This window comes from Aspergillus novofumigatus, assembly GCF_002847465.1.
Source record: "Aspergillus novofumigatus IBT 16806 chromosome Unknown P174scaffold_4, whole genome shotgun sequence".
In the NCBI taxonomy this organism is placed as follows: Eukaryota; Fungi; Ascomycota; class Eurotiomycetes; order Eurotiales; family Aspergillaceae; genus Aspergillus; species Aspergillus novofumigatus.
The window spans coordinates 1,987,722-2,012,951 of record NW_020194277.1 but is presented as its reverse complement, the minus strand read 5'-3'; the positions used below and the strand labels follow the sequence as shown (position 1 = coordinate 2,012,951).

The window sequence follows — 25,230 nt, the reverse complement described above, 5'->3', positions numbered from 1 at the left end:
GAGACACAACTACAGAACGGGAGTACTGAACGAGTGATTGAGTTCAATGTAACTGGCTTGACAGCTTAGATAGTTACTGCTGGACGCACTACCAGCAGGGCGCGAATACAAACTAAGCCACTTATAATCATACCTGCTGCCGAAGCAGCAAGCAACTGACTCGCAAATAAACCATGTCAGAAGCCAATCAGGCAGGTCAGAATCTCAGTCCAATATATAGGATTGCCAGACTATATACATTTTAGGGATTCAAGCAATATACTCGCAACATACAATGGCATCAAATCTGAATTTACTCCAAACCCCGTACACGACGTATTTCAAGACCCCAGCTTCCCCAGATCCAAAGTGCGGAGAGATTCCACTGTGGGGATGGATCCACGGACGAGTGGGCCACGGCATATCCACCGTTTTCTGTCGGTTGTTGATGCAGGGCGGAATGAGGTTCCGCTCGAGGTCGATTTAGAGAGGGATCGGACTCGATACTAGTGGTATCTTAGTTTTAGATTGCTTACTTTCAAGTGGACTAGTTAGTTACTAGGCACTCGAGTGATGATCAAAGGCCTGCTGGAATGGTGCCGTGGCCCTGTGGCGTGCTCCTCCCAGAATCTATCTGTCCAACGTTGAGGGGACGAGGCCAGCGAATTGCCTGACTGTCTATGAACTACCTTAGCTGACACGCGTGGCTCTCCCCGAGGGACATGAGTTAGTTGTCATGGTTTGGTCCAAATGGTTGTAGAGCTACCTTGACGAATTAAGTTGGTTGTCCATTATCGGCACTTCACAGTAGGCCAGCCAATACGCAGGATTATGCAGAGCGCGAAACTAACATAATTAAGGTACTCAGTCATGTACGTGTCATGTACGCAGTATCAATACCAGATTGACCACTCATAAACATTAGCTGGATACAGCAAGGTCATGATATCAACGCCCCTTGGGCACCGCAGCGGCAGACATCTACCGTCTAGCCTCGAGGTTTTCAATAGTTACCGCATCACTCTTCTCATTGGCCTGGTTCTCAAATTGTCTCTCCTTCTCTCCAATCATCATCCGCTCGCCGTTGGTAACATGGTTGGCGCCGCCGAAGAGGGCGTCGATCTCCTCCAGGGGAACTTGCTTGGTCTCGGGAATGAAGAACCAGACAAAGACGGCAAGCAAGAAGTTGACACCCGCGAACATGTAGAACGCGTAGAACCCGCAGTTCTTCAGGAAAATGGGGAAGAATTGTTGGAAAATGGCGTTGGCGACGTTCTGAGTCTGCGAGGCCATACCTACGGCCTGGGCACGAACGTTCATCGAGAATACCTCGGACGTCCAAATCCACACGGTTGCACCCCAAGAGGGTTTGTCTGAGACAAGAATGTTAGTAGGGTCGAGTAGGGACCGGACCGGACCACGAGAAACTTACAGAAGAAGATGAATAGGAAAAGTAAGAACACGATCGATATTCCGACGGATTCTGTCTTCACCCCGTGCGGCGATGGTGTTTCAGTTTCAACAGCGGCGACAATGATCATGCAGAGACCCATGCCGATACCACCAACAATCAGGAGGAATTTGCGTCCGAAGCGATCAATGATCCACACCGCGTTCAAAGTAAAGATAATACCAAAGGTGGCGTTGAGGGCGTTGATGAGAGCGATCGTTCCGGAGCTGGGAAACACCTTCTGGTAGATCTTGGTCGAGTATGAGTTCAGGGAACCTTGTCCAGTGACCTGTTGACCGGCATTGATCACCAGCGCCAGAAGCATACGCTTGCGGAGGGACTTGTCCTTCCAGAGCGCACTGTAGTTGCTGGAGATGGCTTCCTTTTCGTACTCGAGGGCCTCACGGATTCTCAAGATTTCCTCCTCCACTTCCTCGTCAGTCTCACGGACTCGGCGCAGAGCGGCGCGGGCCTTTTCAACGTTGTCACCTCGCTGGAGGAACCTGACAACTTTGTCAGTTATTTTGACATTGTATTGAGGTTTGCATCAGCTTACCATCGTGGAGAGCCGGGGATTGTTGGCAGAAGAGCCAGAATCAGACAGGGAACGAGCAGTTGGAATATGACAACCATTTTCCAGTCCCACTCGCCCAGGTTCTCCTTATGCTTTGTGCAACCGTAGTTGACCCAGAAGCAAATGAAAGATCCAACGGAGTAGAACATTTGCCAGAAGGTCATGATTTTACCACGAATCTCTGGTGGTGCCAGCTCACCAATATAAATAGGACCGGCGGCTTCACATTATATACTCGATTAGCGCAAGACAAAATACACTCCGTTGGGAAAGGATACTCACTCAAGGCAATGCCCTGTCCGATACCGATGATGAGGCGACCAGCAAGGAAGCATCCGATGTTACCACGTGGGGACCATGTCTGCATGAAGGTGGATGCAATAACAAGGACACAGCCGATGCCCATTCCAATCTTGCGGCCGAGATAATCAGCAATGGGGCCGCCCAAGAAGAAACCGCCGAAGATGGCGCCCACGGTGTAGGCCGTGTTGACTGCGCCAATCATGTTCTCATTTGGGTTATTAAAGAATTTGACCCAGTTCTTGGAACCCTGGACGGAGTTGTAGACGGACGCATCGTAACCATAGAGAACCATGCATGCTGCTGCAACGAGAGAGATGTACCTGAAAAGTATCGCCGTCAATCGATCGTTCGCTTTCTTCCACCAGCCGTCAGAAACAGGACTCACCAGTTATAGCCTCTCTTGGAGAGGATTTTGGCCATCATCTTGGCGGATGATTCGTGTAACAAGGCTTTGTATGAGATCTGAAAAAAAAAGGATAGTAGAAGTATACACCAGGTGCCCAATCGCAGTCTCTCGTCCTTGTCAGCCAAGCCCTAGACTGTCGTAGGGTGCTTGTCGTATTGTACACGACGAAGATGCTGAAAGACAAGACTCTGCCCAGAGGTTCCAAGAGACAGATATATAGGCCCCGTGAAAAATGGAGGAGAGATGGCGTCCGAGGCGATAGAAACGAGCAAGAGCCAGCCCATTATATTAGACCATGGGAGACTCAAGCCCATGGCCGCATCCTTGTGAACACTAGAGAAAAAGCACCAGGGAACAGTCCAATCAGCATCGATTGACCTGTCTCTCCTGGGTGGCTTGATGGTGTCTAGCTCTCAACTCCATGTTTCTAAGTGGTGGGGTATCTGGGGTGGACCGACGGCGGACTCAGTACGGAGACTTTGATCTAGCCCGGAGCCAGTACCGTGTGGGCGTGGCCACCGTAGAACCTCGGACGGGGATTTGAGGAAATTCTGCCCCGTTGATAAAGGACGTGCTAAGATTTCCACGAATCGGCGACCGGCTGGATCAGGAGCCATGGGGAAAAGCCAGTCCACCAATAGAAACGACTGCGCTCGAGTCAAGAATCCAGTTCTTGTCCCATGGTGGAAGAACGTTCGAAGCAAAGCCTTGTGTTGGCGTACGATGGAAATCCGGGGAGAATTATGATAAGGCAGTGATGAGGAAGTTTAGTGGAGAAAGCGGTTTGAGGTCTGTTGGTGAACGTGGAGAAGAGACGCACAGACAGGAGGAAATGCCATCGGTGTCACCAGTCCATCATCGCGAAGGTAATCACTAGATAATTAGGGCTGCCCCAATTATCCCCGGATGAATTCCAGTCAGCTCGACAAGCTTTAACACATTTAGGCAATTTGACGCTTAGCTGATTGGCCAAGATTCAATTGCACCGTCGAAACTCAGATGTTGCTGACTTTCCAGCTGACTGGAGTATCCACTATCTAGATAATTCGATGGGAGGCGAGCTGTGTCTGGGTTGAATTAGACACCCTATGGATGTACCACTCTACGGGGTCTGGAATCTGGGGTCTGCAGATCGACCATTTCATCAAGCCTTAATATCAACCGAATTTCTATGGTTTCACACCATATAATCATTGTTCAGAGAGACGGTTGGGAACATTACATTAACGCAAGACCAACGACCTACGGAATACCGACATGCTAAACTCTGAACGATACTGCCTTCATGTCCAAACCTCGAAGGCTTGGAGCAAGAAAGTGGGAGTAAAAAATGGGACGATCAAAAGGCAAATTGGTCGAGAAATCTCTCAACCTCCTGTGACTTTCTGACAAAGACTTGTGGGATGAGAGACGACTGACCCATTGTTCCTGATTTCGGTCCCGTCGCCACTGAAGAAATCCGGTGGTGTCTTGGACTTTACCTCTTTACAGTACCTTCGGATACTTGCATTGGGCGCTCGAGGGAGAACTGGAATTTTATGAGCGGATTGGACGCCTTTTGCATGTTCCGTATCGAGTGACTCTATGTCGAAGATATCTTGGATTCTTCCGCGAAAGTCTCCTCGAAACGCGCCGAGCTGACGCCATTTCTGTTTCCATGTAAAGAAAGACGACGTGGGATCACTGGCATCATCCGCTCCAGTCTCGTTTTCCCTCTGCAATACTTCTAGCTTGGTCGGTGAGGAAAATCCAGGAAAGAGAGACGGTAGAGAGTCGACGTGGAAGACTGAGGAAGACATCGGATTCGTGGCAGGACTTCGACAAGTCTGGGCACTACATAGAACCCGAAATATCCGGTATCGCCTCTGCACTCCTCTGCAGAAGCTGCGCAGCAGATACAGAAGAACAGCTACCACAACAAAGCAGCCGAGCAACACACAAACACTGTAGAAGGCTTGGCGTCCACTAACCTCCTGCTTCGAGCAGTGTCTCTCAATGACTGCAAGGTTTCTTTCTGGATAACATACTGCACAGATCTCCCCTTCAGCCGGAGTTTTACCCTCTGGTGCACAGGTCTTCTTCAGGTCAAACCCTTCGCAAAAAGTGTCCACACATATACTGCGACGACTGTGGGGATTTTTCCGGACGGGGTCATTATTATCATGAGGGCGAACACGGCCATCTGAGCCGCTGCCGAAGCCAAGGGTATTTTCTGATATTGGTGGCTCAGTTCGTACCTCTCCACGTTGAGATGCTGCCTCCGGTTGACCGTTCCAGGTCTTGCTGCGTCGTTCCCACTGCGGATCGCTGTGCTCCAGGCGAGAGTCGAGTACTATAGTTTCGCCGAGCTTTATGAGAGCTTCTGGGCTGTCATGAGGTCGCGTCAATAACCGCTTCAATAGGTGCATGCTCGCTTCTTGTCCCACTGAGATCGTCAGGGTCACCGTCAGATTCAGAACTGATTGGATTTCGTCTTCCGAGCTTCTTGAGTGTATTGAGATATTTCGACCAGGTATTGCTCCTGGGTCAGTCCAACATAGTCGCCGACCCAGGGAAACCGCATATCCTAGTTTGTCGACTTCAGCGTCCGAGTAGTTGAGCCCACTAAAGCTAACCAGTGCCCGATTGCAATATTCGAGCTCGTAGGTTTGATTGCTAAGGGACTTCTCTGGCGATAGTCCTAGACTTTCTGTGTCGTTGACAAAGGGCCCAATGAAAGCGTAAAGCAGAGCGATAAGATGCTTTTGACAATACATTGGATTGAAGCAATAATAGCTCAGACTGATTATACAAAATACCAAACCCGTCTCATGTCAAAGGCCGGAATTGAGAGCTGTCTATTTGGAGACTACGAGAGCTCGACTATACCGCATCGCCGAAGTCTTGCAAAGTCAGGAAGGAACAAGATGCCGCTCATGGAAGCTACACCTGATCTCTTCAACCACTTCAGTCGGCCGTAACAATCGTGTGGATAACATTTGAGAGTAGCAAGAACATTCGAGTGAGAAGACAGACCATCTTCGCCAAGCATCTTAAATGTTCGTGATGTCCAGCTCATCATATGTTTTGCAGTAGAATGCTTCAGAGACAGTCTTCTCACTATGGAGAGGTCAGCCACCAACCTGGTTCAGAGTGAATACCATGAGATGTCACTCCTCACATCTTTCTCCACTGACCTGTAGTTCCTCATGGTGTCATGTCTCTGTCCATTTCTCTCAGCACTAATTTGGTAAAATGAGCCACGTGATTTCGTGAATCGGTGACGCGGTGCTATCGCGGTCCCACCAAGCCATCTTTTTGGCCTCACTTTATTGTCATACTGTCCTCATCTGTCAAGTGTCGTATTTCTCGATCGGAAGTTATCTATTGTACACTAAGCCTCACAGCTATTACTCCTGCAACTGTTTCAATCCCATTCCTCATGCCACGCACTTATGGCAAAGGGAAACAGACGCGACTTTCTTTCGCTCCACTGTCCTCTTCGCCACCAGGTACTGACGGGAGCACGAGAAGTCAGAACGATCGTCTAGCTACTCTGCGATATGATCATCCCTCCTTACCTTCCCTTCGTCGAAATCCACTACAAAGGGGCAAGACCCTGACGCGCCGAGAGAAATCATATACCCCGCCAAAGAAAGTCTTATCTGAGGGAACGCCGTCCTCAGAGCCAGAACAAACCACTCAGAGATCGAGAGAAGGTGGGTTTTGTCTTCTTCACTCATCCATGCATCTGTCACTCATAGGTTTACGAAGACGAGTCGCCAACAAGATCAACCGCCAAGGACGCAATTGCTGTTGACGAGAGCAGCGATAGTACGCTGGAGATTCAGCGCAGCGCGCGCAAATATATGCGGTTACGATCGGGAAAGCGGAAGAGGTCTCCCTCCTTACCAAAGTCGTCGAAGACTTCCGCGAATGAACCTTCGATTCTGGTTTCGGATGAGAGCGATGAGGACATGGTTAAACAGCCTCGCCGAAGGTTAAGACGCGGCGCCGCCAACGCAAGGCCCATTGTCGTCGAAGAAGGTTCTGAGGACTCCGATGAGCCTATCCACTCTTCACCAATCAAGAGACGCAAGCGAAATATAAACTCAGAACCCCCCAAAACTCCGCGGCGAAACTCAGACCAGGAGAGGTTAGATCTCGAAGAGGATCTAGAGGTCTTGCAGGACTCTGGTAGGATATCGTGATGAAAGATACAGTCTTTGGGAGGAATTCCTTGCTAACTTTAGCCGTTCATGTAGTTGTAAAGAATACGCGGACCCGAGGACGTCTAGCCAATTCGGCAAGAGCTCAACGTCAACGTCATCTGGAAGCCCTAAGACGCCGAAGGGCTGGTGGGAAAGAAGAGGACGCAGCGGCGCTAGAGCAAGACTCAGATGCTGAGCACTCGAATGGAGCAGACCCTGATGACGAGCCCGAGAGTGAAGCCGGAAGCCAAGTTCATCAGCCGCAGTTTCGCCGCCAGGAAGAGAGCGATATCGAGTCATCTGTTGCAGAGGACGAGGACCTCGACCAATATGAGGATGATTTCGTATTAGAGGACGATAATGCCGAATTGGGGGTGCCATCCAGTCTAGAAGATTTACCATTTGAGTTTTCTCGGCATGCCTACAAACAGCTGAAAGGATACTTCCAAGACGCTGTTGAATGGATGGTAAATAACAAGATCAACCCTGCCTTCCCTCGTTCCGACCCGCTGTACGAAGTTGCGTTCATGAAACTTGAAGACGAGGTCAAAGGACGCACTGGTTCTCAGCTGGTATCTTCCGTCTGGAACGTCAAATTCCGCCGAGCACTCCTGGCAAGGCCTCATGTCGAAATCACTCTATATCCGATCACAGACAATCATCCTTGTGACGCGTGCAACAGGTCTAAGCATCCTGCTTCGTTCGATATGAAGCTATACGGAAAGGCTTATTCCTTGGAGACACTCGAACCATTGTCAGATGACGATAGCAACGAGGACGATGAGGAAGAGGGTCCCGAAAGGGACAGAGATGGTTACAGCTTACCAGATGAGGACACGCGGTTCTACCTTGGACGGTTTGTCCACCTTCTTAGCTTCTGTATCCACATTTCCATATTGACTCTTCGATAGCCATTGCAAAAACAAAGCCTCGCTAGCCCACACTCTCACCCACTGGCGATTTCACCTCAATGAATGGGTTGTCGACTACCTCGAACGCATGGGTTACTTAGAGGACGACAAGGTTCTTGAGCGCAGCCATTGGAGTCATAAACAAAGGGCCAGGTATGCTTCAGAGGTGATGGGCTCAATGGTCGACAGCGGTGAGGTCAAGAAGCTCTGGCGTGACTTCCATATTACCCTGAAGTCCGCGAGGGAGACAACCGTATGTTGAAGCTTCTCTACAATTTCGCAGTACATACTAATCTGCGTCCAGACACTCTCGTGATGCACGTCCATCAATCATACAGCATTGTTGCTTTTCCTTGCTTTGTGTTCATTTGCACGTACTTATCAGCAGAGCCGTCCGACAAACCCGACGAGGCACCCCTAGATGACCTGCCATCTTCGACTCTTGAGAGATACCTGCGTTAATTTTCCTTTGCTTTCGCGATGATACCCAATACTCTTTAGATCTGGTTGAATGACCCACAGTTGCTTCAATAGCTACTTAGGCAAAATCAAAATTCATGATTCATGAACTAGGTTCATCCACGTTCCATTATCTAGCAACGTACATCAACGAACAAAGAGAAATAGACATAACGGAAAATGAACATGAAATGTTGTTATACAAGTACATATAGACCCGAACAAGACGTCGGGGAAACGGACGGGATAAACCAAAGGCTTGAATACAACAGGCGAAGGGAAATGAGGACTTGAACCCGTGACGGAAACGACGCAAGAAATTTTCTGTGATCGCGCCAGCCCAAGTATGCAAACCAACAGAAGAAAGGAATATGTGAAGAGAAAACCAGCTCCAACACCTCCCCGAAATCACGTTTTGTTTTGCACTGCGCCCATATTTAATCTCAAGAGGTTCTCCGTCGCTTCGCTTGGTGAGTGGAGTCAATTCGTGTACTGGCTGCGGTTGATTGCGAACTCAGCCCCAGCAGACCGATGATCATGAATCAAAGCAAAGGATCGAACAACAGACGTCTCAGCTGCATCATCGCAATTGTAGAGCCCAGTACACCTGTTGTATTTTCACCCTCGGGTTGAGGTGTTCATTTACAGAGTAGGTTGGGCCTGCTTGTTCTCAGCGGGAAGAGCGCCGGGTGTGAGCATCTGTAGGAGAACAGTTGTCAGCATGCTCCAATCAAACTCAAACAGCTCGTAACAATGCAAATGCAAAGATATAACTCAGAATCGCGTGTGCCTCGCTTTCTTTGCAGAACAAGTCCCCAAGTAAGAGTTTTCACACCGCTGCTGGTGCTCAAAGAACCGGACAGATCCCAAAGAACCGAGTCGAAACAATCTGATGGAATGACTTAAAGAGGAAAAATGTCCGTCAACATACCTCGTTAGCACCCTTGATCATTCCCTGCTCACGCTCCATCTGAACGTACTGCTCCTCTTCGGCATAGGCAAGCGCCCATGGAACGCCAAGGAGGAAAGCACTGGTGCTAAGAATCCAGAGCGCCTTTCCGCTGAAGGAGATGCTGGACTTTGTGAACGAGGTGAGTGTGGAAACGGTGGAGGAGATCTGGCGCCGAGCTGACGGAGGGACGATATCTTTCAGAGCGGCCACTCGCTCGTACAGGGTCTCGCTTTCGACATCGAGGTCGGATTCAACGGAAATTTCGGATTCTGGGATTGGATTGAATGGTTAGATAATGTTTTTTTCGCGGTCTTGTCAGTGTGAAAATGCATGTTGGCTATGTTTCCGGCAGAAGAATCATCCTCCGGCAATGGATGGGGATGCTCTTGAATGAAGGAGCGAGATGCACGATGGTAGTGCGCGTGGGTATGGAACAGAAGCTCATAGAGAAAGAGCGACCGGTGTTAGTAGAGGCTGCTCACCCGTGTCAGTGTAGTCTTCGTCCTCATCGTCCGTGGCAAGAAGAACATTGCTCTTGGTGGCCATGGGCTTCTCTTGAGCAAAGTGCTCATCCTCAACCTCAGTGAGTTTGACCATTGTGACGGTAATAAACTAAGTCGGGACAAAGATTGCTGGAAAGAAGTGGTCAAATGACTTTGTGACGGCTGGGAAATATGATGCTAAAGGTGACGGAGATTGTTGGCGGACTGCGGACTTGGAAGTGGTTCGCTCCAACTTTTTTCCCGAACCAGACGACCCTAAAGCGGCAAGCAGCTCCAAACGTGATTTGTGCTTGAGCCGACGGTTCAATGGAGTGCTTTTATGAACGATACGGATAATCATAAGCTTACCGCCTCAGCAGGATTAGATATTGTACAAGTCGATTATTGATGCCATCTTAGATACATATGGCACGCCAAATCTCATGCAAAAATGCGGAGTGAAGAAAGTAAAAGCCCGTCATCCACCCTCTATATAATACACCCAGACCAGGTTCTGAATCAGTGGGGATCCATGAGCTGCGCTATGCAGGGATCATACGAATCTATCTTCTTCCCAGCTTCCACCGTGCAATCCGTTCTTGAATCTCCTCCCATGGGAAAGGACGGAGTTTGTACCCTTCCAGCTCACCCTCCTGCAAGACCACCGTCGGGATACCGGTGCCCTGGCCCTTGTTCTGAACATGGCCTCCAAATACATGGCGGGCCACGCGACGGAGGTCATCCACGGTCAGAGCCTCGATGCGGTCGCACATCTCCTTGACGCCAACCTTATGGCCGTGAACCTGGACTTGACGGCCAAGGTCCTCCAATTCCACCATGCGGGATTCCAAGTTCATCAACAGTGAGGAGCGCAGTTGGTTCTTCGCACGGTTGACTTCCTGTGGCTGCAAGGCGCTGTAGCCCGTGTCGAGAGTCAGTGCCTGCAGTTCGCGGCACATGACTTCAAGCATCTCGGTCGTACGGGTAGGACTGCACGAGGCGGAGATACCGAAGATTCCACTGTCTGTGTAGCTGTGGTTGAAAGCGATGCAACTTTCCACCCATCCGTGCTGGTTCAGCACATTTGTATAGAGACGAGAATACATACCCTTGCCGGGACCGCCAGCGGAGAAAGATCCGCCGCCGCCGAGCAAAGTCTGAAGGGTGGCGAGGGCGTAGATGTCAGGGCTCGAGATAGGGAGAGCCTCAAAGGCGAGATGTATGTAGCTCAGTCTAGGAAGCATGGGGTTTGCTGGTGGGGAATCGGGGGAAGAGAGAGGAAACCACCGGTGTAGTGAGAAGGTCTTGTCAAGTCCAACGATGATGGCTGCACCAACGAAGGATCAAGGGTTGCCACAGACGAAGGCTTCGACGCGCTTGTAGAGAGGTTCTTCAGGAAAGGAAGCCTGGAAAGGACAGACTGGGTTTTTGAGGTTGGGGTTGTGGTGGTTGTCGACGATGGCGTAAATTGAGGGACGGTCGGCACCTGTCCTTCCTGAGCCGCTGTCTCTGAATCCGACAGGGTCGTATCAATTCCAGTCCCGGATAATACGGGCCCTTTGACCGGATTTGTGGCCATATCACCAAAGTATTGCTCTGTTAGCTTAACAGCCTCCTCGTGCGGCACACCGGCGAAGGCAACAACCATCCTCTCCGGTTTGAAAAAGGTCTCCCTGTATCTCTCGACAACAGCCTTATTAATCTCTTCTAATCTCTCACGAGGACAGAGTAGCGGGTTCCCTAATGTGTTATCCTTGTAGGCCGCCATATGCACCAGCTCCGGCAGGATAAGCTCAGGCTTGGCCCAAATTTCATTGATCTCGTACTCTGCCGTGGCCAACTGCTGCAGAACTTCCTCATCAGTGATCAGAGGGTCACGAATCGTCTCCGCCAGAAGCCCCAGGGTCGCGGGGACCGCCGAATTGAAACTGGCCGACTGGTACATCAACGACTCGCGAGACGAAGCGCACTGAATGTTCCCTCCCAAACTCTCAAGCGTCTCCAGCATCTCATCGCTTGTTCGGGACTTGGTCGATTTAAAGGCTAGTCGGTCCATAATGTGGCTCACGCCTCGTAGGCTCTCGTCTTCGTACCGGGATCCCGCATCGACGTAGACACCTACGCCGGCAAAGGGTCCGGGTAAGGATTCCGTGGCGACACGGATTCCATTAGGCAATGTGGTAATCTGATCGAGCTCGGCAGGGTCCTATAAAGGGCGAGAATGGAGATTAGCCTTATACGACGAAGATGGCTGTTGGGGAAAAGCAATGCGTGCAGCTCTTACCTTGGACTCATTGAGTGTAGCAAAGCTTCTGGAGGCTGAACGAGGCACGCGAGCCAGAGGCTTCGCAGACTCGACGGCGCGCAAGACGGAGCGACGCATCCTGTCGCTAAGATATATGATTTGGTTGAAACAATTAGGATATATCCAATTGTTAGTCCTCCGCTCGGCGTGGCTTTATGAAGGTCTCTCATAACGGCGGCGGCGCAAAGATTTGGGGCCGGAGACTTGCCCCGATCGATGGCTTATCTAATCAGCCACTTTGGCAGACAAGAACAATGATGATCAGAATGACCAGTGTCTCAACTCGACATATTGTTCTCTGTGAGGCTTGATGGTTTTTTGGAAACTTTTAGGATTAGGTCAATTCTGTTCTCTTGGTGAGGAGCGCAGCATCCCGCCAGCAGCGAACAAAATTCGGCACTAATTTGGTTACATATTTTGCGAAATGATGTTTTGCATGTCAAGCTATATCCACGTCGTTCTTGATATATACAGTGTTCCGCTAGACTCATATATAACAGCTACCCATAGCTAGCAAACTCCTCATCCGCCCAGCCTCTCCAAATCCTCATCCCTAAGACATACCATGAGAGCAATCTCACCGTCCAGCGCCTTACGTAGAAGATACATCAAGCCCTCAACAGGCAGGAACCGCGGTCTGCGCGCACGCTCAGGTGTGCCTAGTCCAAGATTAGAATCAAGCTCGTAGCAATTGACTTTAGCCCAAGAACCAAGCATTATATCCCTTGACGGGTCGATCGACGCCCCAAATACAGGATCTATACTGTATCAACTTAGAAGGCTGAAAAACAACTGAGACAAACATTTTGACCATCACAGCAGGCGTCCAGCTTAGTCACACAGGGTAGCTGCCTTAAGTATCAGGTGAGCGGCTGAATTGAGCAGCACATCCAGGAATGTCGGAATCTTGTATTATTTGATATTCCCAAGGCAATGTTTATATATTCCCTGGTGGATGGTATCTGTTTCATCTTTGACTTCGATCTTGAGGAGACGAATAGCTGGAATTTGAAATTAGGGGTTGAGGCTGCATTACTGTCTCTATGGTCTATTTCATCTTCTCGTGCAATGTATCCATCACAGTTTTTCGAGCAGGTTCTGTCTATGGATGCTCAGCAGCCCAGTTCCTATACCAGTCCAGGCAACCAGCATTTGCAACACTTGCACCAATTTTGATATTCAGTCCGCAAAGGATCTGCTTCACCGCATTTTCGACTTTTTTGCCGTTGGATGTCACTGGAATTTCAGGACAGACATCCACTATACCCGGGACGTGGCGAGGACTGAGCTCTTTGCGGATAGTGGCTTGAATTCGTGCCGCAAGGTCCGCAGGCATGGTTGCGGGCGTCTTGCCATGCGAGGCGAGCTTCACAAATAGTACGACAGTCTCGTCAGTATCGATGCCCTCTCGCCTGCGTCCTACGCACAAAGAATCTTCGATTTCCTCAGCAAAGTGTTTCAGGAGGATGTTGTAGATTTCTGCACTTCCGAATCGAACACCTGCCGGCTTCAGAACACCATCGCTTCGGCCAAGCATGTGTACTCCCCCGGTGCGTGGGTTGATCCGGACAAAGTCGCCATGATGCCAAATGCGTGGGCCGAAGACGTCAAAATAGCTCTTGCGGTATTTTTCCGCGCCAACTGGGCCAGGTGGCCAGAACATCACCGGCTGGGCGGGAAATGGTTTTGTACACACGAGGTCACCGGGCTCGTTCGTGGCACTGATATCAGTTCCAGAGTAGTCGTATGCCGACACAGCCATTCCGAGGCAACGGCATTGAATTTCGCCTTTGTAAACAGGTAAAATGGGGCAACACGCACAGAACAGTGAGAGGATATCGGTACCGCCGGTGATGGAACCCAGCATGATATCGGCGTGAATGGAAGAGTACACATATTCAAATGTAGAGGGCGCCAGAGGAGACCCAGTGCTGAAAATAGCCTTCAGTGTTTGCAAGGTCACTGGCCGGTGAGGGTGTTGCGTGGGTTTCAGTGAGGCCTGTTCTAAGATGGAAAGGTACTTTGCAGATGTCCCAAAATGCGTAATTCGCAACTCGTCGATCAGGCGCGGCATGGCCATCTCCCCGTTCCCTCCTTCCGGGTCCAAGGGTCGGAAAGGAGAACCGTCGTAGAGGACGACGGTGGCACCGCTGGCAAGACCAGACACCAACCAATGCCACATCATCCATGTTGTGGTCGTAAAATAGAGCAAGCGGTCTCCTGGATGAATATCGCAATGGAGCACGTGCTCCTTCTTGTGCTGCAGCAGCGTTCCCAGTGCTCCATGGACAATGGGCTTTGGCGCACCAGTGGTACCAGACGAGTAAAGTATGTAAACAGGGTGATCAGGGTCAAGGCTGGCAAACTCAAGGGCGGCTGATGCATTTGAAACAGAAGCCAAGAATGTCTCGTATGTACACGCTTTCCCTTGGGTTGGCTTTACTTCATCGACATTGAATTGATGCGACTTGATGGCCTCAAAGACTACCAGCAGCTGAAGCTCTGGCAGCTCAGAGACAATTTGACGAATCTTTTCATAGGCACTATGCACTTTGCCGTTATATAACGAGGCGTTATCGGCAAATAAAATCTTCGGCTCGATTTGTCTCAGGCGCTCCAGAACCGCGTGGACCCCCGTATCGGGGGACACGCCGGTCCAGAAGGCACCTATTGAGGTCGTCGCCAGCATTGCAACGACGGTGTTAGCATGGTTGCCGAGGAAGCCTGCCACACGATCACCTGCTCGCAAGCCTGCCTCTTTGAGGGAATTGGCACACTTGCGAACGCGCTCCCGCAGCTCTTTCCAGGAAACAAATTCCCTATCAGATTCTGTGGCAGAAATCACTGCAGTAGTATCTTCGGCTGGTGAGCTTGCCGGGTACAGCAGGTTTTCCGCAAAGTTTAGTTTGCTTCCCTCAAAGAAATGAGGCCTGGGAAAGAGTACTTTCTCGGAAGACATGACCTGGCCAAGATCAGTATTTCCGTTCTTTGACGAGGGGTACAATACCTCGAATATGGAGCCGAGGTCTATCAAGATATTTCGGAGTAGAGCTACTCACACGATCATACTGTTTGTGAGCTTTAATATTGGTATAGTGCCAAATCTCCTCCCAGAACTCGGAAGGCCTAGATATACTCCACTGCCAGAGGTCATTGTAGTTCTGAAGAGAAAGTTCGTACTTTTGATTCAAGCCCTGCATGAAATCATATATCTGGGTACTCTGCGGATCTGAGTGCCGCCATAGTTTTTTCGCCTCCGCGGACACCTCATGAGGCTTGGTAGATCCGTTGACCGTCATGCTTGTGATAGACGAGAATGATTTTTTTCGGTCCTCCGGTGATGTGAAGACAAGAAAAAAGGAAAAAAAAAAAGAAGATTACGGCTGAGTCCTGTCTGAACGATGAAGATCTTATAGCGTGGCGGCCTTCCGTTTCCGTCGAGTACGACTGTCTAGGGGAAGACTATCAGGAATGGCAACGGACAACGCAATCAAATCGAATCACTGAATCAATTCTTGAAGGGGAATGAAGATCTAAGATCTGCCATCCCAAAATTATACGATCACACAACATTAGACACTTGAGCCAGTAACTGGGGAATCGCGGGGCGGAAAGGATCGGATGAGAAGCGGGTAAGGGGAGAGTCTTCCGCCCCAGTGTTGCTCCTGTCCGCGGGCCATGGCTTTTGTGCTACTATAGTGTAGGAGTGTTTAATGGTAGATGTGGATAGTTCACAGGGTAGACGACTGTTCATAATAATTTGAGCATAAGTCTCTAAAAACACGCATCTGATAGCTAGTGATAGCTAGTATTTGAATCACAACTTAAGGTTCAATCTATGACAAGGCACTAAGGTAGCTTCAACACGCTTAACAACAGCCAGTATCTGTGACTAGCCCACCCACACCGCTTCCCGCTGTGGGTGAGCCACATCGCAGTCACGAATTTCACCGTAATCACGAATTTTCGATATTTGAAGCTATTCTCAACGCATTGGCTGACTATCTAAGAAAAAAATCTCACTATTCTCATCTGCTGCCTCTGCTGATCCATTTGATACCAGATTCTCTTGTGTAGGTGCTGGCGGTGGGGTTTTACCATGCGCTTTCTCCTCTCCCACTGCATTTGTAAACGCCTCTCTTGCGTAGCAGCATCTTTGGCCTTCCTTGAAGCAGTTGATCGATTTGCATCTCATACCCTTAGTATACCATCCTGACTAAGTGGCTTAAAATGTCGCTTAGTGTGTTGGCGCCGTAGGGGGCTTGCGCGGCCATAATTCGACTGATTGTTTCATTCGCTATAGCCAGATGCTCAGCAGCAATTTGATTATGTTTGAATATCTGGTCAAGATTCCGTTGTAGCTTTGGTGTAAGAAGATCTGCATCTTCAGCCTTGACACGCTTTGATTCCTTCGTCTTTTGCTTCCCCAGGGCCTAGCTTGAGGTGTTCTGGGAGTCGTTTCTCAAAGCGATATGCCCACATCTTGCTAACCTGTCGAGGTATGCCAGCGCGTTGAAGTGCCCGGTTTGCATACTCTTCAGCAGCTTAGGCGTCACTGGCAGGTAATGATCTCGCATCCAGACTATCCACTGTATTGAGGCTTCCTCCTGATACCCCTCAAGTGCTTTATTAACTGGTTTCCCAGCTGTACGAGGCTGCCTGCCCTTTTTGACGCGGTCACATAGTGTTGTAATCGGAACGCCATATTCACGCGCAATCTTAGAGATATTTGGTTTTTCCTGGGGCCTGAGCGGCTTCGCAGGCCTTAAGGAGGTCAGATTCACTATATTTAGAAGATTTCGGCATATTGTGTGGTTGGAATAGCTTCAAGAGGTCAAAATATCGAAAATTCGTGATTACGGTGAAATTCGTCACCCACAGCGGGAAGCTGGTGTGGGTGGGCTAGTGACGGATATTCAGGCACCATGCACGTTCAGGCGGAGGTTAGCTTGTGCCTAAGGCAGATACTTTAATAATGCTTTAGCTAAGGTAGAGTCTGGAGTCTGGACACATTATTTTAAAGCACTCTTTGAAGGGTTGAAGTAGTTTGAGGTAATATCCTTCATAAATAATCATAGATCAGGCCACGAAACAGAAGTTGTTCGATTGTGCCAGTTTCCTTGCATTGCCCCTTTCCTCAAGACCTCGAGTCTATGAAATTATCAGAGTAAAAGAAGACACGATGAATGAAGATCAGGGTCAAACTGCATGGTACATCGATAGTCCTGCACAGTTATCGTAAGGTACAGTATCGAGAGCGCACTAGTCCAGGGGCTGTGGGTCTGTAACACACGGTAATATTACACTACCTATATCAAAGGTAGAAGACGAGCAGGCTAAATCTGCAGGCGATTCCCCCTGCATATGGTAAGCGGAGTACCACTCTGGTAATCCGTGGAACAGGTTTCTGGTCTCTCTGGTAAGGTACGGTTAAGGGCGAGGTAAGTCCTATAAGCAAAAAAATCCTTTTTCCATTTTTCTTTTACGAACCATTTTTTCTGGTACTTTTGGATCTAACGCTCGTCTCAACCTTGATGAGCTTGACAATGTTCTTCTGAGACAATCTCTATATTCCTCTTTGATCTCCTGAGATTGGTGTACAGTACGAGTTACTTTTCATTCTGCATCAGGGCCCCGAGCCCTCCACGTGTGAGAAGTAGTGAGATCCATCCGGGTTCTTCGGCTTGGATTTCTGCCTCGAGTGATCTTGGTGGTACGTTCGTCCGTGGTCACCCTGAACTCCTGCCTCGATGCCCCTTTCACCCCGCCCAATTTCCATCAAACCATCAACAATTGCTCATCTACATCTTCTGAAACATTGAAACCTGGATAAAAAATAAATCGAACTCAAATTGATCCGTTGTGGTTGACTTAGGTTTACAGTGCATTGGCGTTGTTTTCCCAACGTCTGCTCTCTCAGAAAGTCTCCGTGCGGGAGGAATATACGGGCATCATAAAAGAACCAGCGTTGTTGCCTCCTAGGTACTTCGTATCTCCTGCCACAATCACCATCTGAGAACTGCCGCTTCTACGACTTTTCTTTCCCTTTTCCCATTACGACGACTCCTGAACGACTTTCGGTCTTCAATTCTGTCTAGTTCTTTCCTGCGATGCCTCGCCGATCTGCTACTTCCCCTTCTTTCGCCAACGACTCTTCCAACTCACTCTCCTTTTCGTCTACTTCGGGAAAGGGCGGTATCGCCATCAAAGCCTCTACATCAAAGCCGAATCGCTTCACTCAGCTCTTCTCAACGTCCCCTAAGTCCAAATCCGAACCTCAATCCGCACAGTCCGCTCTCCAGGCAGCTAGTGGGAGTTTTCAACCCAGTCCTGTCGCTCCGCCGATCAGTTCGGCATCACTGTCCCTACCGACTATTTCTTTATCGACAGCTACTGCGGGCAATCCCAACATGGACGAGCCTCCGACCACACTTTTCCAGCCTCCGTCTCCCGAAGAGGCCCGTCGCCAGGCCAAGCAGCATGCCCAATTCGGCCCCATCGGCCATCCAAGCCACCGCTACTCGAGTAGACACCCTGGCGGTGTCTTCCCAGAGCCAGTGATGGACGAACCGCCCTATTATTATCTTCTCACTACCTATATCAGCTACTTGATTTTGATTGCTTTCGGACACGTCCGCGATTTCTTCGGGAAGCGCTTCCGCGAGGAGAATTATCGGCACCTGAAACCTCGCAATGGATACGGTGCTCTCAACAGTGATTTCGACAACTTTTACGTGCGTCGTCTCAAGCTGCGTATTAATGACTGTTTCGAGCGTCCCGTGACCGGGGTCCCTGGAAGATACATCACCTTGATCGACCGGGCTACCGATGACCACAACAAACACTTCTATCTCACCGGAACCACTACGGATACCTTGAACCTGAGCTCATACAACTACCTCGGATTTGCCCAGTCTGATGGTCCCTGCGCTGACCACGCCGAGGATACTCTGAGGAAGTACGGGATTAGTGCTCCTAGCACTCGCGCTGAGGTGGGAACGCAAGATCTTCATGCCGAAGTTGAGAGTCTTGTTGCCAGCTTTGTGGGCAAGGAGGCCTCGATGGTCTTCTCCATGGGTTTTGGTACAAATGCAAATATCTTTCCGGCCTTGGTGAGCAAAGGCTGCCTGATTATCTCCGATGAATTGAATCACGCATCAATCCGCTTTGGCGCCCGTCTCTCAGGTGCGTCCATTGGCATGTTCAAGCACAACGACATGAAGGACCTGGAGGCAAAGCTGCGTGAAGCCATCTCTCAGGGCCAGCCACGTACTCATCGCCCATGGAAGAAGATTCTGGTGGTCGTTGAAGGACTGTACTCCATGGAAGGATCCATGTGCAATCTTCCAGGTCTCATTGTGCTGAAGCGTCGCTATAAATTCCATCTCTTTGTGGACGAGGCGCACTCAATTGGAGCTATAGGTCCCAAGGGGCGGGGTGTTTGTGACTATTTCAGCATTGACACGAAGGAGGTAGACATTCTGATGGGCACCCTTACCAAGTCATTTGGCGCCAATGGGGGCTACATTGCCGCTGATAAGGCGATGATTGACAAACTCCGTGCGACCAATTCCGGTATTTTCTACGGCGAGGCGCCAGCTCCTGCTATTCTGGCGCAGATCTCTTCCGCGCTCCGCATCATCAACGGGGAGATTGTTCCGGGCCAGGGTGAAGAGCGGTTGCAGCGGCTGGCCTTCAACTCTCGATATCTTCGCCTCGGATTGAAGCGTCTTGGCTTTATAGTGTACGGTCACGACGATTCGCCAATAATTCCTGTCCTTCTTTTCAACCCTGCCAAGATGCCCGCATTCTCCCACGAAATGCTTAGAAGAAAGATCTCCGTCGTCGTTGTCGGATACCCCGCCACTCCTCTTGTATCGTCTCGGGCTCGTTTCTGCGTTTCTGCCGCGCATACCAAGGAAGACCTTGACCGCGTCCTGACTGCCTGCGACGAGATTGGCAATGTCCTGCAACTGAAGTTCTCTACTGGAATTGCCGGAGGCGCTCTACCCCCGATGAAGGTATGGGCCATCCTCCTGAGAAGGAGATAGAATTACGGCGCAAGCGGTCGGCGAGGATTGTACCTCCTCGTTGGCGTATTGAGGATGTCATCAGACGGGGTGTACAGGACGTCCAATCGCCACTGTACTAACTGCCTGCATGACGAGTCACGAAGTTCGAGGGCAAATTGTGCCCGTCCTGGCTTTCTTTCCCACCCGAGATACAATTGTCGCTTAATCATACGCTATTGTCGAGTCGTGCGTGGGATGAGCCACCGATAATAGGCCAGATTCGGTGATGCTGGTCATGCCGCGTCGCAAGGTTTTTCAGCACTTCTTGCCCTGTAACACTAGACGGTTCGCTTCAATCGTCTGTTGATCTTTTGCTCTGTCCATGAAGAGTGTCTGGTTTGAAAACAAAGTCACGAGTATCTGAACAATGAACGAATACGCCTTTGCGGAACCTACGACGACCAAGCAACCTCTACCTTCTGCGGGTGTCTCTGCCGTTCCAGTGATATGAACGACATGGAGGACCCGGCCGCTTGCTTTTAATCATTATTTTCTCACTTCTTATCCCTTCATTGTTCGACTTTTTTAGACCACATACCAATATTTCCGGTCTTCCCCACCAAGTGCTGGAGGGTTCGAATTGGGGCCGGCTCTTAATTGTGCATGATATTGCGGCCCAGGGCTTGAACCTTGATCAGGTTGATGAAAGTGGACTTGCTGAGAGAGATTTCTTGGGCGGAAGTGTACCTAAATGTTTATACTTAGATGACTGTTAATATATTATTTTTACACGATAAGGATATATCCACGAGTAAAAGCCTGTTCTGTCAACCAGAACACCATGAACCGCGTCATTAGAAAAGTCAGGATCTATTGCCCCTCGATGAATAGTCTAAAGACCCTATATCATAGCATAGTGTAATGCATAGCATGATGTGTAAACATGACTAGACCGCAGTGACAGGAAATATCTAAGCAAAAAGGACGAGCGTCGCCTAGCTTGAACTAGTAGGTGACGACGAAGAGACGCCATTCAAAATACCAAAAGTGGAACAAAGTGTATGCACATGCATCATGCCGTCAGAGACGGCCAGTCATGACGATGATCCATCTATGCGTGTAAGTCCGGAAAAATCCCCATTCCCAAAATGCAACGCCAAAGACAAGGATAGGGCGAGAAAATGCAAAACGACAAGGAGACAATTGAGATGTACTCCATGAAGCATAATGGTCATCAAGGCGTTGAAACATGCACGCTGTGCCGGATGTAAAAAGGGAATAAGATATCGGTGAATCATGAAGCAGAGGGGAGGTGCAAAGATCTAAACAGTGCCGTATCTCTGTCGTCCTCCGCGCAGGAGCGTCTGTCTTTCCTGCACAGAGGTATCGTGCAATTCGCGCTGAGGGGACACGGAGGGGATCCAGCCCCTCATCCAGCCCCGGACGCGGGTCCACCTGCTCGTTCTTTCTGCGTACATGACGGGAACATATTCTTCGTCCTGGGCGCCGTACATGAGGAACTGCAGGCCCATGCAGCCGTCGAGAAAGAGGACGCCAAAGGCGCCGAGGAAGAACGGGATGGAGAGGCCCACCCATTCCAGGCGGTTGTTGCCGTCTGCGCCTGCCCATCCGCGGCCTCCCCACGGGGGAAAGTCGTACCATGCGTTGGGGTTGGTTGCGAGCGAGGCGGAGTAGAAGAGGTTACCGCAGAAGGCGGCCATGAAGAGTAAGGGGGAAAGCCCTGCGGTGCTTTTGCGGCGGTAGTTCTTGATGAGTTGAGGCGGACGTGAGCCGAGGTAGAGGACCGTTGAGGTCCAGGAGGAGATCCTGCCGATCAGCAGGGTGGTCTGTTGTGAAGCTGCGGGCGGCAGGTGGTGCTCGGTGGGCTGTGCGTTGGCTACAACGGCGCAGAGCATCGATGCCAGAAGCAGAGTGCGCGTGGAGGCGAGTGGCAGGCTGGGTCCACTGCTTGATCTGGTGATCGTGCGACGAGACGAGCTCAACTTCTCGTTAGTATATAGTAGCGGTTGGTTGTTCATCGCAATGGGCGACGATTTCTTGAGGAGCTCCTCATCCTTTGTGGCCGAGCCCTCCCTTGCAGGCTTGTGTGGTGGGACATCAATGATCGAATCCTCCTCTGATAGCGGCACTCCCTCCAGAAACGATCCGGTGTCTTCGCCATGGTGGGAGTGGGAGTGGCCACCGTACGCGACCCTTCGGCCTTTGTAGTGTGTATACCAAAAGAACTGGATGACTAGGGTTACGTCCACCAAGACGTAGTAGGCGGCTATGATCACTTGCCAGGTTGCCTGCCGAGTAAACAGAGCGCCCACAAGGTTACCCGTATCACCAAGACACCATTCGACGAGAAAGAACAGGGACAGGCCGGACGTTGATTGCAGCTGGTAGTTCTTGTATATTTGGGGAAGCTGTGCAAAAAGCCAGGATATGATGCTGAGCGTTCCGAAAACCGAAGATAAGAGCGCAAGAGGCGTAGGAAGGCAGATATGCAAGTGGGACGAAACGGTAGCTAGGAATGGTGACGAGGGCTCACAGTGTGCTGGAAGAGCGGCTGGCAGGACATTGTATAATAGCGGAGGAGGCATACTGAGTGACTCTATCCAACTCACAAATACCCTCTTGCTGGCTCAGGGTATCTGCTGCCTCCCAGATAAATGTGGGGAGGAGATCCTGGGGAAGTACACGGGGAAAGAGTAGAGCGGAGCGGGAAAGATGTCTTTCAACAACATGAACAACGAAGAGTCCTGTGATATGTTCTTCTTATCCTTGGGGAATTTTTGACACAAAGGAAAGACTCAAGATTGAAAGAAAAGGATATCTCAGATTTGAAGGAGTGAAAGAATCCAAGGACTCAGGGCTGTGTTGGCTGTCCATCCGTTTGGGGGAGTCACACTGCCCCTTCGAGTATGGGTCACGAGCCATTTCGTTGTGGGCTCAGCTGAGAGAGAGATCGACCACTTGCACTGGGACAGACACAAATGAATCACGCTCCACGGGGCTGATAAACTAACAGATAGTCGATCTCTCAGCAGATAGATAACTCCTGATCTGTATCGGCGTATCCTGCTGATGCCATTGGCTGCTTCATTTCTACCCGCCGCCGCATTCGGACTAGAACGGGATCACTGACTAACATCAGTTCGTAAGATAGTTAAGTGGTCACGTGCCGCCCCTCGAATACTACATCACTATCATCGTCATCCTCTCATTGATAAGAGCCTGGTTTTCTGGGTTCACGTTGGTAGGACCCTTGTCATGGTTGTTTGTCAAAGGTCTAAATAGATAATTATGACATCAAGGTCAGGTGATGACTAGCCCTCCATTCTTCTCCATTTCAATGCCAATACTCTACGTTGTCTCAGGAATGCTCAAGTCTACAGTGGACTGAAGGATCCCCTCAGAACATGAAGAACGCTTCAACTCCGATGTCGTTTTTGTCAATTCCTATTGGGAGCCTGGAGCGATCGAAGGTAATATTTGCAGTTACCCATGGTCTGCCAGGCATATGAGGCAGTCATTCGTCAGGCACAGAGCACGCTACGAACATGCGCAGCTAATCTCTCAGGAGCGAAACAAACAATCCATCTGCTACTGCATAGACAACATGAGCGAACTGAAAGTGCAAGCAAGGGCATGATGAAAAGTAGTTACAACGAACGAAGACCATTCCTATCGCAGAACAATTCAAAACCATGTGCATCACCTCATGCCAGGCTTACCGCTCCCCACAGCGAACCCAAGCCTCAGGGATCGTCACTGTGTCTACTATGTCTCGAGTGGCTCCGATGATGCCGATGGCCATGGTGGTGTTGATCGAGATGCCGCTGATCATGATCATGATGATGATGATGATGATGGTGACGATGGCGATGGCGGTGGCGCTTATGATGATCCTCGCCATGCTCCTTGTGTTCCTCGACCCGGTGCTCTAGAAAATTTCCTAATAGTGCGCCGCCCAAAGCACCGAGGAGACCATGACTCTGTTTATGTCCCAGATAGTATCCAGACGCCCCTCCCATCAACGTTCCCGCAAGGCCACGATCCTGCCCTGATGACCCAGACCTAGACCTAGACCGCGATCCAGATCTGTCTTTCATCGCGCTACTGGACGCGCGGGATCGGCGGCGCCGTGATCGGGAAGCGTCTCTATGTTCGTCGGTATGTTGGTTGCTGTAAGGCGTTAGTCGAAGATAGAACCAGACGAACGAGGAAGGTGTCATACTAATACTCAGCGTTGCTGCCCTGGCGACCTCTAGCTTCGTAGTTTCCGGGCGCATGCTGGTACCCCAGCGCATCAGACGGGCTCAGAAAGTCCCTCTGCGGCGGCGGCTGATATTGTTGCGCTTGCGGGCTCAAATCATGCTGGGAAGTGTGGGCACCCGCATACTGTTCAAGCTGGCCAGGCTGTCCATATGGTTGCTGAGACCCATAACCATGCGGGGCGTCCTGGGGCGTATAGTATGCCCCGCCGCTAGGGTGCGGACCTGGAGCTGGAGCGCCATAGGGTGGGTACTGGTCATATGGGGACGCCATCTTCGAGAAGTGAAGACCTTGCGAGAGGCAAATGGATTTGTCCAGAGTAAGAGTAATTTCAATTTAAGAAGAAAAAGGCTGAATGATATCAGACAACGATTTATAACCAAAATTTCAATCAAACATGGATCCCCGTGTCCCGTGCGGCTGAGGTGTAAGCTGTATGACTGCGTCGGCACCAGATGACCTTTCCCCGCGACATCATCCAGTCACGGTACAAGTATTCCACATAACTCAAGGAGACCCTCGAGCTATGCGCTTAGTAAGGATGTCGAAGTGACGCAGTCTAGAAGATTAAAGTACCACTATCAAGAATAAGCGAAGTCGTACACTGGTAGCGAGTCAGCAAGGCTTTGTTTACGAGCTACCATATTCATAGTCAGGAACCTAGAGCGTCTGTCACAGAGTGATCTGCAGGAGATGTTTATTTTCTTCATTTCTAAGAGGTACGAGATGTGATAAGAGATGTTAATTTGGCTGTAGAGCACAGTAAGCATGCAAGAGTCGAACAAGCCCATATATGCCTCGGGGTATCCCAATAGAGGTAAAGCGAGGAAAAGGAAGAAAGGAAGGGAAGGTCGAGCATAGTGAAGGACGACATTCCAGCAAGCCCCAACATAGCTTGTGATAAACTTCAGGTGTTCAACGAGGGG

General features: G+C 50.2%; 9 protein-coding genes across 9 annotated transcripts; 2 read left to right on the top strand and 7 right to left on the bottom strand.

Moving 5' to 3' along the window:
- Positions 1–865: 865 nt before the first annotated feature.
- Positions 866–3,173, bottom strand: P174DRAFT_389318 (putative MFS sugar transporter). The gene is made up of 5 exons (XM_024823439.1): positions 2,692–3,173; positions 2,286–2,626; positions 1,986–2,223; positions 1,412–1,932; positions 866–1,352 (listed from the first exon to the last, which is right to left on the bottom strand). Exons 1-5 carry the CDS (start codon positions 2,727–2,729, stop codon positions 961–963), a joined length of 1,530 nt encoding a protein of 509 aa, XP_024682784.1. The 5' UTR covers positions 2,730–3,173; the 3' UTR covers positions 866–960.
- Positions 3,174–4,079: 906 nt separating this feature from the next.
- Positions 4,080–5,468, bottom strand: P174DRAFT_460286 (uncharacterized protein; the record flags this gene model as incomplete). Its single annotated transcript, XM_024829868.1, has 1 exon — positions 4,080–5,468. One exon carries the CDS (start codon positions 5,466–5,468, stop codon positions 4,080–4,082), a length of 1,389 nt encoding a protein of 462 aa, XP_024682783.1.
- Positions 5,469–6,041: 573 nt separating this feature from the next.
- P174DRAFT_441472 (uncharacterized protein) lies at positions 6,042–8,357 on the top strand. Its single transcript, XM_024827319.1, has 5 exons — positions 6,042–6,410; positions 6,466–6,888; positions 6,957–7,758; positions 7,814–8,066; positions 8,118–8,357. The coding sequence occupies exons 1-5, from the start codon at positions 6,134–6,136 to the stop codon at positions 8,127–8,129; spliced, it is 1,767 nt and encodes a 588-aa protein (XP_024682782.1). The 5' UTR covers positions 6,042–6,133; the 3' UTR covers positions 8,130–8,357.
- Positions 8,358–8,907: 550 nt separating this feature from the next.
- Positions 8,908–9,889, bottom strand: P174DRAFT_441471 (mitochondrial import receptor subunit TOM22). The gene is made up of 2 exons (XM_024827318.1): positions 9,707–9,889; positions 8,908–9,493 (listed from the first exon to the last, which is right to left on the bottom strand). Exons 1-2 carry the CDS (start codon positions 9,819–9,821, stop codon positions 9,195–9,197), a joined length of 414 nt encoding a protein of 137 aa, XP_024682781.1. The 5' UTR covers positions 9,822–9,889; the 3' UTR covers positions 8,908–9,194.
- A 209-nt stretch (positions 9,890–10,098) lies between these two features.
- Positions 10,099–12,163, bottom strand: P174DRAFT_441469 (mitochondrial-processing protease subunit alpha). Its single transcript, XM_024827317.1, has 3 exons — positions 11,991–12,163; positions 10,991–11,912; positions 10,099–10,958 (listed from the first exon to the last, which is right to left on the bottom strand). Exons 1-3 carry the CDS (start codon positions 12,087–12,089, stop codon positions 10,270–10,272), a joined length of 1,710 nt encoding a protein of 569 aa, XP_024682780.1. The 5' UTR covers positions 12,090–12,163; the 3' UTR covers positions 10,099–10,269.
- A 950-nt stretch (positions 12,164–13,113) lies between these two features.
- P174DRAFT_370794 (acetoacetate--CoA ligase family protein) lies at positions 13,114–15,310 on the bottom strand (the record flags this gene model as incomplete). Its single annotated transcript, XM_024822350.1, has 2 exons — positions 13,114–14,973; positions 15,071–15,310. 2 exons carry the CDS (start codon positions 15,308–15,310, stop codon positions 13,114–13,116), a joined length of 2,100 nt encoding a protein of 699 aa, XP_024682779.1.
- Positions 15,311–18,121: 2,811 nt separating this feature from the next.
- lcb2 (putative serine palmitoyltransferase 2) lies at positions 18,122–20,163 on the top strand (the record flags this gene model as incomplete). The annotated part of the gene is made up of 2 exons (XM_024829867.1): positions 18,122–20,032; positions 20,053–20,163. The coding sequence occupies 2 exons, from the start codon at positions 18,122–18,124 to the stop codon at positions 20,161–20,163; spliced, it is 2,022 nt and encodes a 673-aa protein (XP_024682778.1).
- A 1,182-nt stretch (positions 20,164–21,345) lies between these two features.
- On the bottom strand, positions 21,346–22,629 carry P174DRAFT_370391 (PQ-loop repeat-containing protein; the record flags this gene model as incomplete). Its single annotated transcript, XM_024822330.1, has 1 exon — positions 21,346–22,629. One exon carries the CDS (start codon positions 22,627–22,629, stop codon positions 21,346–21,348), a length of 1,284 nt encoding a protein of 427 aa, XP_024682777.1.
- A 751-nt stretch (positions 22,630–23,380) lies between these two features.
- P174DRAFT_441465 (uncharacterized protein) lies at positions 23,381–24,744 on the bottom strand. Its single transcript, XM_024827316.1, has 2 exons — positions 24,267–24,744; positions 23,381–24,214 (listed from the first exon to the last, which is right to left on the bottom strand). Exons 1-2 carry the CDS (start codon positions 24,575–24,577, stop codon positions 23,788–23,790), a joined length of 738 nt encoding a protein of 245 aa, XP_024682776.1. The 5' UTR covers positions 24,578–24,744; the 3' UTR covers positions 23,381–23,787.
- Between the last annotated feature and the right edge of the window lie 486 nt (positions 24,745–25,230).

What these genes read in the sequence shown, in the direction of transcription:
- P174DRAFT_389318 (XM_024823439.1), bottom strand. Translation starts at nt 2,729, where the DNA reads ATGATGGCCAAAATCCTCTCCAAGAGAGGCTATAACTG. An exon ending in ATCCCCGGCTCTCCACGATG is followed by an intron (nt 1,933 to 1,985) that starts GTAAGCTGATGC and finishes CAAAGTTGTCAG; the next exon opens with GTTCCTCCAGCGAGGTGACA. An exon ending in TTTCCTATTCATCTTCTTCT is followed by an intron (nt 1,353 to 1,411) that starts GTAAGTTTCTCG and finishes TTCTTGTCTCAG; the next exon opens with ACAAACCCTCTTGGGGTGCA.
- P174DRAFT_441472 (XM_024827319.1), top strand. Translation starts at nt 6,134, where the DNA reads ATGCCACGCACTTATGGCAAAGGGAAACAGACGCGACTTTCTTTCGCT. An exon ending in CACTCAGAGATCGAGAGAAG is followed by an intron (nt 6,411 to 6,465) that starts GTGGGTTTTGTC and finishes AGGTTTACGAAG; the next exon opens with ACGAGTCGCCAACAAGATCA. An exon ending in ACGCGGTTCTACCTTGGACG is followed by an intron (nt 7,759 to 7,813) that starts GTTTGTCCACCT and finishes ACTCTTCGATAG; the next exon opens with CCATTGCAAAAACAAAGCCT.
- P174DRAFT_441471 (XM_024827318.1), bottom strand. Translation starts at nt 9,821, where the DNA reads ATGGTCAAACTCACTGAGGTTGAGGATGAGCACTTTGCTCAAGAGAAG. An exon ending in CGAAGACTACACTGACACGG is followed by an intron (nt 9,494 to 9,706) that starts GTGAGCAGCCTC and finishes ATCCAATCCCAG; the next exon opens with AATCCGAAATTTCCGTTGAA.
- P174DRAFT_441469 (XM_024827317.1), bottom strand. Translation starts at nt 12,089, where the DNA reads ATGCGTCGCTCCGTCTTGCGCGCCGTCGAGTCTGCGAAGCCTCTGGCT. An exon ending in CTACACTCAATGAGTCCAAG is followed by an intron (nt 11,913 to 11,990) that starts GTAAGAGCTGCA and finishes CGCCCTTTATAG; the next exon opens with GACCCTGCCGAGCTCGATCA. An exon ending in ACCTTCTCACTACACCGGTG is followed by an intron (nt 10,959 to 10,990) that starts GTTTCCTCTCTC and finishes ATTCCCCACCAG; the next exon opens with CAAACCCCATGCTTCCTAGA.
- P174DRAFT_441465 (XM_024827316.1), bottom strand. Translation starts at nt 24,577, where the DNA reads ATGGCGTCCCCATATGACCAGTACCCACCCTATGGCGCTCCAGCTCCA. An exon ending in GGCAGCAACGCTGAGTATTA is followed by an intron (nt 24,215 to 24,266) that starts GTATGACACCTT and finishes AACGCCTTACAG; the next exon opens with CAACCAACATACCGACGAAC.